The 12,539-nt window shown below is 38.4% G+C and overlaps 1 protein-coding gene across 1 annotated transcript in view; it reads right to left on the reverse strand.

Annotated features, from left to right (window-relative positions):
• Window positions 1-856: 856 nt before the first annotated feature.
• LOC137933743 (protein couch potato-like) overlaps window positions 857-12,539 on the reverse strand; it is a 173,642-nt gene continuing 161,959 nt past the window's right edge. The window contains 7 exon segments of the mRNA XM_068777769.1: window positions 857-5,061; window positions 5,427-5,637; window positions 7,169-7,398; window positions 8,129-8,301; window positions 9,237-9,381; window positions 10,596-10,658; window positions 12,403-12,456. Of these exon segments, the coding sequence (XP_068633870.1) occupies window positions 5,050-5,061; window positions 5,427-5,637; window positions 7,169-7,398; window positions 8,129-8,301; window positions 9,237-9,381; window positions 10,596-10,658; window positions 12,403-12,456 (888 nt within the window). The 3' untranslated portion in view covers window positions 857-5,049.

Raw genomic sequence — 12,539 nt, forward strand, 5'->3', positions numbered from 1 at the left:
CCTCCAAATATAAGGAAGCTGAGGTATTGATTTTAAATCGTTATTTTATCCATTTGAAAGTCCATGTGTGAGAAAAGAGTTCAAATGCCGATAGCAAATCTATTTTTTAGGCCTTTTTGCCCCATGACATTGAAACAACGAAAATCACCTGCTGCTTTAATGTAGTCTCTTTCGGGCCTTTAGAAATAAAACTACCACGAGTCAAATAGAGTAAGATAGTCTAGGTTTTCGATCTCCGTAGATATGATCTCTTTATTTTAATTAAGTAATTGTTGTATATATGTTGTAGACGTCTTGTGATTTTTTCATTTTCCTTGCGAGACAAAATAATATACGTTTAAACCAAAAATTCAATTTCAAAACTTAATAATTTCTAGTTTAAGCATAAATGCTGCTTCCCAAGTCCCGAGTTTCATTTAGAACAATTAAAGCATTTATAAGTACTTAAGATCATGATAGCTTTTGTGTTTTATAAGGTAATACTTACTTATTAATTAATAACACTTACTTATTAATCCTTAGATCTGGATGTGTCTGCAACTTTTTACACCTTATAACCGTTTTTATACTATAAGGATTATCCGCTATACTTTTCATCATTTACCTTTTATACAGGTGATATGTCATTATTTGTGTTAGTTGTTATATTTTATTTTACTCTGATTTTTGTAATATGTTGTGAATTGACATGTATATTTCACTCAAGCCAAAATTGGATTTCATGGTGGTAGTAATTTAATAATTGTGTGTTCTGTATGTTACAAAAGGAATGCAAATAATTCAAACCAATAGACAAATAAATTATTGGAATTTAGAGAAGGAAACAAGAATTTTTCACATAAAGTTTATTCCCAATCTTTGGACCCTATAATGCTTTAAAACTAATAATAACATAAATACAACACTGCGTAACAGAGATCTTCCAGTGCTTTCGCCGTTTAAACATTTATTTCATCTCCGTGGATCGCAATTGTACGAACACCGATACAAACTAAATAATTACGTACAAAAAAGCCTCAGCTCGGCGAGCCTTTACAGAAGAAATACTAAAGCAAAGTTACAAAGCAAAGGTCATATAGCTCATCGTTCAAACATTAAATCTAATTCATTACCTAAACTAGACATCTACTAATCAATTTATTAGTGTTACATGAATATTGACATAACGCTACACATGTCGTTTTCCTGAAATAATTTTATAATAAGACAAAAGGCTTTTCAAAGAGGTATTGAAGTTGATGTCAGTGCTAGGGGTTTTACCAAGGCGTCTAGGCGTTGGTGTCTGGAGACACGATTCGAAGGGTTTTCGGTTGAATAAAAATCCAATGAGGATGAGCTCAGATTTATTTGAAATAACAATGACGTCTCCAATGCCACAAAACTCCATGAAGTAAGAAAAGAAATTTTAATGAACATCTATAAAAGTTGTAATAATGATAATTAAGCTAAATTTATCACTATTTATACAATGTCATTATGTTTTTCTTAAACCACAATAAACACTTTACCTTTGCTCTAAAAGCATTAAATAATCCAAGTCACACAAATCTAACAATTAATTACTAACTACATATTTTGTATGGTTTACTTTGCTCGATATACAAATAGATTTTCAGCATCTCTCATTACCGAAAAAATATTAAAAAGAAGAACATTAATACTGAATCCGAAGCGAACAGCTAAAAATTATTTTGGTAATTAAGCCATATTAATAATTAGTCTAAGAATTAACAATAAAAATAACCTTTAAAAAATTCTATTGCGATAGATTTAAATAAATCGCATGCCACCCGGGTAGCTCGCAAGCTTCCACGCGCAGAAAGCGCGATGTCATCAACCGCGATGTTTACTCGCACGATAATACGAAATCAACACTTGGTATTTAATACTCCGAACGATTATTTTGTTTCTTTATATTATCCATATGTATCTCCTAGATTAGTATTTAACTAGATTTATTAAGGGGCACAGAATTGATATGTTTCCGATACACGGTGTTTGTGTGATACCGCTTCACTTAACCTAACTCGCAGGGAGCCTTCGCCCCTGCGCTAGCCTACGCACGCGGGCCAATGTCACGCGCAACGCAATCACTGCTCCTCCACGACGCTCTCTCCATACTCCACTCAACTTCGCGGCGAACGGAACGAACAGGCAGCACACACGCTCCCGACACGCTTCTTGCGGACGCCGCAAACAAACTCACAGATAAAATACAAGCGAAGATCAGTATCAAAGAAGAACACAGCTTCCAAGCGAGAAACGTTGGTAGAAATAGAAATAGCAACATTAGCGTGACATGTAGCCGATTGCATTAAAAGTAGTAGACGAAGATACAGAATAAACGTCTCTATGAAACCGCTCTTTACCTCTAGTTACACATTAATATTACGATGATATGTATCGAGTAGTCCCGCAATAGGTGACGTAGCCGTGTCCTCAGCCACTGGACGTCTCTTACTCGCTATCTACGGTCGTTGGACGGAATCATGGCGGCGGCGGCGTCAACTCATTGCGCGCCGAAACAAACACTTCTCACCGGTTTGACGCTCGCGTCGGACAACGGGGCGGCAATCAAAGGATTAGTCAGTAGATTTTAAAATATAAAGGTTCCAAGTAAACAGGTATTTTGTAAATTTTCGTTGTATTTTAAAATGGGACGCCACTCGCCGTAAGAATGGGAGATCGCTACTTCACTATTACACAATTACTTACACACGAATTACAATTACATCGAATTAAACAAGTAAACATTCACTTAGCTTAATTACTAAAATCGACGCGGGGATTCGTGAAAGAAACAAACTCCGGATAATTTGGAAAGGGGCAAAAAGTAAGTCACGGGTGTTGGGTAACGATGATTCGAGACGAGGTGCATGGCATCGGCCTCGGCGTACTCCGACGGCGATCGGGTGTCTGCCGTCGCATACCCACTTCGAAAACGGAAACCATTCTAACAAAACGTGCACCTAATAATACGTGTTTGGTACGGTTTGAGGTTAGTAATAAAAATTATGTATATCGTTTATCTTTGGTCTATACGCAATGACGTTCGGTATAATGTGAAAGTCACATTTCTATAAACGATGTATAAAATTTTGCTAAGTCAAAAATTGACGATATTTTTATTTAAATATTGACTAAGAAACATTTCATAAGAATTCACATGCGGATTCTCTGGTCTTGTGTACGACAACTATCGTGTGAATAACTCATTTATTTCTGTCGCGTCAAGATTTCAATCGAAATATCCGAAACCTTATTAATTACAGACTAAGCAAGGAGTTTTTTTTTTATAATTTTTTCGATCTTTTTTTACATTTTTTACATCAGCAGAGTACGTCACTAAATATCTATAGTATAAACATTAAGATTTTTGGTTTATCGCTACCTCGCACGTAATGTACTGTAAACCTCACTTATAACGCTTCCTCGTTTGTAAGCCACGAGGTAACCAAGTATCCGAAATATTTGCGATATATATTCAACTAGTTAAAAATAAAAAATATATTAATCTTCCATTTCATTAAATACTAACAATTGGGTAAATTTATCCTCAATACATCGTTTAATTATTATGTACGATTAGATTTCATTATACAGTAATGCAACTATGCTGATTGTCTACAATAAATACCCTTATCTAGTTATGTTATTCGTCTAGTGATTATTCAATAAAAGTAACTACTAAATATTTAAATTAGATTATTACCAAAAAGCTCGTCAAAGCATGCAAATAGAATAACCGTTCCACTATTCAGCGTGGCGCGCGGGTCGCCGTACTTTATCGTTTACTAATTAGTTAATACAATGATTACATTTACTTACTTAACTTTCATAAGGCCAAGGCTAAATTCTCGCAACAATACGGAACGGCTCCCGACCGGATCGCATCGCTCCACGAATCAACGAAACGAACGATCAACGCAAACTTTCAATAGGTAATCCGGAACTCCGGGAAGAATTTTCACAAGGCACAAGAGGTATTGACGCCGTAGGGACCAAAAGAGGAAATAAAGTAGAATTTCGATACGATGCGAGTGCCGGTCGAGCGTCCGACGGGTACTGCACTCGCAGTAAGCGGCTCCGAGGGGCGCTCTCGTCCTATCGCGAACCGAGGTCGTAGTACAATCTTCACAATTATTGCAATAACTCCACACACGGGTACAAAGGGTCGTAAGACCAACGCTAGAGTGCCAGCGCTTTAACGAGTGATTGAATGTTACAAAATGACTAATAAAAGCGTTAGGTAAATATAATTTGAAATAGTCATGAAAAATCCATTTAAACATGCTAACATTAATCGCGACTAAAAACAAAAAGTATCGTAATTATTACTTACAACTTCATAAAAATCATTTAACTTGAATTATATAACAAAACGTATTTTTTCTATGAAGGGCACCTTTGGTTTTTAGCTTATTCGAATGTGATATATCCTAAAATGTTTAAATTTCTGATATTACACTATATTCATAACAAATCTTCTCAGATGTATACATCGGCCTTGTAAAACTAATATACAATTTTACCCACAAAATAAGTTAGTTGTAAATAAATCTTATATTACATAAAATGATTACAATATTATTTTTAAAACAGATATTTTAAGGAATAAAATAATTCCATCCAAAGAATAAAATCGTGAACGGTAAATAACTCAACTGGAATGTTAATAATACAATAAACATTTACGCTAAATTTGGTATCAATAAACCACACCCCTGACGCGGACGTGATAAACAAAAGTAATGAGGAGATGAGAGCATTGGCTACCGCTAATCTAATCGCGAGGGCCTTAGGCTTTTGGTGACAAAAGCTTTCTTGATCCAGTTCATGTGTACGGTGTTGGTACGTGGCGGCAGTGGGCGCACGCTCCATCTCCCGTGGTTGCGGTTCCGATGCGGTTCAGAGGATCAAGAGTGCGCGTCCCTCGGTCAGCTCAATTAGCTGGTTGTCAAGTTCCGAGAGCTACGAAGGAGTTAATGCTGTTCGCCCTCTTCTCCGCCTTTGGCTCCCTGCCGGGCATAGTGCATACTGTTACATCCACTACGGACAAATCTGTGACCAGAAATTATTGTTATTGTATTTTTTTCTTGTTTCAAAACAGGCAAGTGTCAATAACTAAAGTGCACGGTGCAGTGTGACAATATTGGTACCAATAGTTAACTCAATTTTACTTTGGAAACCATATGAGAACAAAACAAAATAAAACTTATGAAAGGTGTGAGTTGACATTTCTAGTTTATGGTATCCAAAGCTTTAAATGTGTTGATGACAAGCGGATTCTGATATTAGTTACTTTCAAGAATGTGAAACATTGTAAAAAAATCGAAGAGAATCGACTTCGAGGCACCGGTAAAAAGTTATGTTTAAATTGCAAGAATCCGCGCGCCGACAACGCGTTTGAATGTGCTCGTGCATACTTCATGTGCGAGAATCCAGCCGTTGTGTGCCAACTTATGCCTCGCGTATTCGAGGTGGATGGCGCCCTCAGAGCTGAGGAGCAGCGCGCCTTGCAGCCGGGCCATGGCGCTAGTGGCGTCGCTCGCGCTAACGAACTCGACGAAGGCCACCGGGCCCGAGCTGCCCCCGCCGCCGCCCGTCAGAAGCCGAAGGCGCGAGAAGCCAGGGCAGCTGTTACCCACCATACTCAGTTTTGCCCGCACTCGTACCGCCGTGCATCATTGATTGTATTGGAGGACACTCCATTGTTTACTATAGCTCATCCGCGTTAAGAACGCAGTAAATAATAGTTGTCCGCTGGCCACGCCCCGTAACCAATTAAATCGTTGTTAATTATGAAGTGAACTTCACAATGATTAAATGAAAGTATTTTTTTTTATTTTGACCACAAAGATTAGTCAATGAACGATTTCATTGGTTGGCTTGGACAACCAACCACAACCGCATTCTCAACGCGAAAAACTATAGTTCGTAGTGTGAATAAAGCATTTAGATTTTTTATGTTTATGAATAAATAAATTGCTATTGTTGTTTCACTAAAACAACCTGTGCATTGGTAAATAAAATCAATATTGAACCAAAATGATTCAACAAATTTTAAATATTATATCTTTTATATACGTATACCAAATGACAACCGATAATTTATTAAGATAGTCGATGATTAATTGTAGTTTGTCATGTGTAAATTAAAGAAATATAGAGCTGCCATGCTTACAGTGGTACGGGTGCAGGCTGTGATATCATACAACGGCAATCAATAAAGTAATGAATCCATTCTATATCAGTGAACATAATTCATGATGAAAGTTTGTGTAAAATGACTAAACGAAATCTTAACATAAATTAATACCCAACACTGGCCGACATTGTGATAATCGGTGCGACATGCACTGTGGAAAACAGTCACATTTATTATTAAGATTATTTATTTATTATTATGTACGTAGTCTTTGTTTATTGGGCGAAAATGCTTGAACGGTATATTTTATTTTCAGAATGAAAATTGTAAAAAGAACATCATCAGGTATTGTACATAAAACAAGATTTAATCCCCGAAAACAAAGAGTTGCTAACTACATCACCATACTAATTACGACCTTATGTAACATTGAGCTTGAATCATGCATGTTATGATGTAACTTAACTTTTCTCTTATTATTTTAATTGTTTACAATTTTGAAACAATACAGATAAACGAGGACATTGCTCACGAATCATTAAATCGCATTAATCATGTGAAAAATATTACACATCAATTTACTTGAAAAAAATATATAGACGACATTAGTAAGTCAGCTATTTATATATTGTATATATTTTTATGCCTTAGGACGTCTACATATTTTTTGTCAACAAGCATTTTTTAACCTCATCAAATTTTAAATATCTTTATTCAAGTAGGCATTTACACGCACTTTTGAACCACCGGCTCGGAATGTTGATTTCCTGGGAAGAGGAGGCCAGGAACTCAACAGTTGCCTTTTTAAATGAAAATTAACAATGTTTGATGTACACATTATAATATCATGTATAGGTTGTAATTTCAAGATCATCATCCACGAAAAAAACTCTTGCAATTATTGAAAACATTGGTGAAAGAGATATTTTGAAATCTTGTAAATCGTGCGTAGATGAATTTAAAAATTTAATGTTCGTAAAAAATTATAATATTATATTAACCAAAAATAGGATGACATACCTGCTGAAGATCTCTTTGAGTTCATGTTCGGAGACGAACTGTCCGAGGTTCGCGACGAAGAGCGTGGAGCAGGGCGGCGCTGGGTGTGGTGGGTGCGCCGGGTGGGCCTGGTGCGCGGGGTGAGCGGGGTGGGCGGGGTGTGCGGGATGAGCGGGGGGCGCAGGCACCGCCGCCCCCGGCGAGCCCAGCGCCGGCGCCGGCAACACGCACGCGCCCAGCGTCAGCGGGGTCTATGTACACGTGACATCTTTTAATCACTAATAATCGTTCTGAGACGACATTAAGTTGCACACGGATTATATTCGATTTTCTTTGAACCAGACTCTCACTGTTGTATAAATGGCATGGCATTCCGCGGATTCGAGGCGGCAAGACAACTTCTGCGCTGAAATCTCGAATCTCTGCTTCTTTGGAGGTAGTGAAGCTCGAGGGCTTTTAGCGGACCCTCAACTCGAGCCCCTGAATACGGCTATTTCACCGATGGGGGGGTTGAAGAAGTGACGGAAGAAACTCCAGCGACGCTTTTATCTAGTATTATGGCATATTGGCGTGCCCTGTTATATTAGATTGGTTCTAGGCACCATTACCATTTCCGGCTTTGACAGTTTTGCCAGATATGACACCTGTCATATTGTTTTCACTAATTGATTTCGGTTATTGGAGAAACGCATGAGTTTTTTGTTAATTAATCCGGACCGGTTGGAATCATCCATCACATAACATCTTAAGCATTCGACGACCTCAAGCGTATCATCTATCTACCTTGTAAGTGGACGTCCTTCGTAACGCTTGCCGATCTGTGGTCTCCACACCAAAACATTAAGACCCCAGCGGTCCAGCGGCTTGCCCAGTGCCATTACAGCTTGTCTATCCGCTGTGTAATGTCAGTTAGTTTCGTTCGTCTATGGTGCAAGAGATCGGCATCTGCAAGGTGCATAGAAAACCAAAATTTAAGCTTACGTGGTGTGGCCTATCGGCGGCAGCTAGTCAGAGGTAGGAACGCACTGGCGCCATCTGCGGGTGGATGGCGGGATGCACCAGGCCGTGCGAGAGAGCTGGCAGTTCACCGCCGTACGCCAACGGGTGGTGCCACAGCTCAGCGCCTCCGCCCGGGAAGAACGGGCTCGCTAGGTCTAGTAAATCGAAAGAAAATCAATAACAATCCATCAAAATGTTAAACATTAGATAACGTTTACACAAAGCGAACGTAAGGGTGTAATTTGACGTTGTACATGTGTAGCAAAACTGACAAACCAGAAAAACATGTTCTATTTTTAAAATCTTTGCCAAATATAAATTTCTACATCTTTAATTAAATTTCAGGTTTGTTAGACTTAATTTTTATGTATGCTGTAAATTATATGTGCTTTATTTACAATATAACACGTTTTAACGTTTACTTTAATGCGACCACTCAAAATTTTCTTCAGGGTTATATTTGCAATAAAAGGTGACCATATTAGCATAAAAACATTTACTATAGAGATTGTAATGGTGGTTACAGAACCCGATGAAAACGTTTCAGGTTATAGCTTCACGGAGCTAGGCTATGCGTGGTTCGTGTAAGCAGTAACAGATACTTGCCCAAACTAGCTTTCACTCGACTATCTTATGGATATATTCTTAACCGATCGTCAAATTGTAATAAAATGATAAGCCTCCATGGTTTCAAATAATATGATTCCATCTGGATTAAAAGTTATACCAGCGGTGTTTATTGCGAAGGGAATTAAATGAAAAAAGGTGAAAGGATGATTGAGCCGAGATCGGCCGAGATCGTTGTAGTCGATGAGGGTCGTCGAAGGTTGTTGGGGTTCGCGGGAGTTGTCGAGAGGAAACGGAGGACGATGGGGTTCCACGGGGTTGTTAAGCATCTTTGGAGGTCGTAGAGGGCCGGCGGTGGTCGACGGGAGGAATCGAGGGTCGGCGGAGTCGATGGACATTGTTAGGTATCGTTGGGGTCGGCGATAGTCATTGGGAATCGACGTGGATCGTTAATGGTCAGCGGGGTTTCGGGCGAGAATCGAGTGAAGGCGCGGGCGGGCGGTGTGTGCTCGGCGGTACTTACGTCCGGTGAGCGGGTGCATCAATGCGGGGTGTGCGGCTGGCGCGGCTGTGGCAACTGCCGGCTTCGGCTTGCTGACCTTCGTGTTGCTTTTAGCGAACTCCAGCCGAATCGTTTGCGGCATGTCTGGGTCGAACCGGACGCCCTGCTGTGAACAGCCGCCAGCGGTGCGGCGCTCCGATATAATGACGATGGAAGGGTCGGCTGCCGTGTGGCCCGCAATGGGATCGTACGCTCCCATTGGGGGAAGGCCGTGACAGTTGCGTGTTGGGAACGCGCCGGGTTACTGCGTATAGGTTCTGCTCTGTACGAGTGTTAGGTGCTTTTGTTCTCCCCGAAACTCTAATGAAATTAAACCGCGAGTCGTTCATTTTGAGGTAACTCTATCTTCGGCATCGCGTATCGATATCGCGGCCGCGCCTGCTACGTGACGGAACACAGTGCTCAGGGTGTGACGTCAAACCTGTCAAACAGTGACATGCAGTTGCATATTTACACCGTCTAACTGGCGACGGGGCACGGATGTCGGACGGGACGCCCCTGTTCCCGACTCGTTACCTCTGCGACGTCCGTTTAATATGTGCATGGTTTTAGCATAATTTACGATGCGGTTACTCGAGTCAGGAAAATGTTATTTTAAGTCTACAATGAGAATATTAACTATAGTGCTTATTGGCAGTGTTGAGGCATGTGATGAGAAGAGGTTTAGTAACACCGTGCGTTGTATTCCTTTTGGTATTTACAAATAGCTTACTCCTCACTGATCCGTAACAGGAAAAATGAATGATTGTTTGTGTTCCTTCAAGGATTGTTTTAATAGTTTATTATCACATTATTTAACGGTCATTTTTATTTTTTTCTTTATACAGAATACATTTAATAAAAGGGGTTCTTATGGCTAGTTAAGTAACGAACCATGAAAAATTGTAACATAATAATAAAGTTTATGTAATAAGATAAATAAAATTTAAAACAGATAAATTGCCAAAAAACGTGATCAATATTAAAGGGAAATGTCGTTTGTAATAGAGCATTTAAATTATAACTAAAGAAGAATCTTAAATAAAAAAATCACTTGGGTACCATTTATATGAATACCTCCGGCGTCATTGCTATATACAGTGCGAACCCTCAATGCGGCGCCGCGTATCGCGTCTAATTACTTTTATTGATTTATTTTCAATTAATGAGCTCATAAAAACGGTTCACGAGGCTAGAAACTAATTCCTATTAGTTACCCATATAATAACTTTAAACTATGATGTATAATTGTGTATGTCCTGTCAAAATTAGATTCCTGATACAATACTAGAACACGCTAAATTAGGAGAGTAGCAAAGAGAGCAGAATAGTGATACCAACCTGAAGGTCTTGCTTTGCTGCCTCAGCGCCGGCACGCGTGTGGAAGGTGACAAAACCAACCGGCTGCAAATAGTTTAACGTTATTAAGCGTGTCAAAGTAAACCAGTTAATTCTTAAGGAAGTAAGGAAGCAAAGAAATAACATAAAGTAACGACTGAAATATTTGGTCATCATCATCATCATAATTTCAGCACTAAGACGACCGCTGCTGGGCATAAATAAGCCTATTCCATATATTTACATTGAGATCGGTTGAAAGCGGCCTGCAATCATCGTCTCCCGACAATGTTAACAATGTCGTCTGTCCGCCCCACAATGCGTTTGCCGGTCCGCAGTCTCTACTCCAGCACCTATGTGGCTTGTCCATCTCCCCCTCTCTCACCTCTTAATTTGCCAATGTACTGAGATATGTCGGTTAATTTCTTAGTATACTTTTCTCTGAAATATTTAGTAAAATAGTAATTATCATTGTAGTTCGAAGATCTATATTTAAATGACTATAGTTATAACCATAACCTAATAGGCAACATTAATGTTGTTTGTCATACATCACCTGACTTGAAACAATTTTACTGGGCATGGTATATTAGTAATGTGTACAAAAATATTTGCAAAATAATAATTTTTATAACGTCGCGATTAGGTCTAGCGTTTAGAAGTCATGTTTTTTTAAATAAATTTATATTGTTATAAGTAATTCTGATAAAATTTGAAATCAATCAAAAGTAATAATTTAAACGCAATCTATGATCGAGTTTTCGTAAAGGTATGAACCCATCAAAAGTTCGTTTACACGAGTGGCATTCGTTAACATAGCTTGCGTCGGTATATGAATTGAACCGACTTAACTACCCGTATTTCACAAACTCGCTTGCAATTCATTTGCACGCGCACTCTTCAAACCGAGAACAAAACCGACACCAGTTCAAATAGACGTGCAATATGACGGGCGTGGACCAACCGCACTACGCCAATGTGCACACTTTCGTACAGCGTGTTTTCTATCAGTGTGTTACGAGCTCGCTAGCAATCAAGTTTATTGAAGTTATTAAATTAAAGTTTAACGATAATAAATTATTTTAGAAAGGTCTAATTTGGGTAAAATTTTAGGTTATGATTTCCCACTTTCTTCTTCATTCTTACATAGTACACATTTCTAGTGTTTACATTATATAGACGAAACAGCTTCCTCATAAGAATATTTCTCATAAGAATGCTTCCTCACGTAGACTCGAGACGAAGTTTTCAACGATCTCTCTCACTTGACATGGAATCGTCAAAAGACACTACTGTTTCTCAGCTACGAAATAGATCACAATTTTTTTGTTAATTTGGATGCTAATTTGAACATTATAAGATAAAACTTAGACCTTTTTCGTAGATAAATTTAATGGTTTAAGTCTAAACAAAATTTAATATTTGGTGACTACGTATACTCATTTTTTGTGAAGATTGGCAAGTTATCATTGACAGAATTTTCGAAAAATATTTAAATAAAACCAATTTATGCTTATGATATTGCTTGCATAAAATTGAGTTTGGCTTTCTTTTTATTTGTGAAAAGTGTTAAAAGGCGGTACCATATTTAAGTACTCTTATTAAGGTCTATGTCCCGCTGTGGAGGTTTTACGATTGAACTCATGATGATGGTTATTTACTTAACACAACACTTCACACAATTCTCTAGATAATAGATGTTAGTAAATAACTGCAATTTACTAACATCTATTATCACTTTTTTTCCAAGACTATAATTTAAGTATCTTCGATGTGATAAGACAAATACAAGCTTAAAAAGGAAACTTACAGAAGCTGTTTTTCCATTCTTACTGGTGACCTTCAGGAGCGAACCTTCGTAACCCTGTTAAAGGAAATATTTTTAATTTTTATACACTAAAACTTTCTATGAGAAATCTTAAAAATATAGGTATTAATTAATTATAT

The sequence above is a fragment of the Battus philenor genome, unplaced genomic scaffold, assembly GCF_028537555.1.
Source record: "Battus philenor isolate CCGP_79_NKW_IND1 unplaced genomic scaffold, ilBatPhil1.0.hap1 SCAF_14, whole genome shotgun sequence".
Classification (NCBI taxonomy): Eukaryota; Metazoa; Arthropoda; class Insecta; order Lepidoptera; family Papilionidae; genus Battus; species Battus philenor.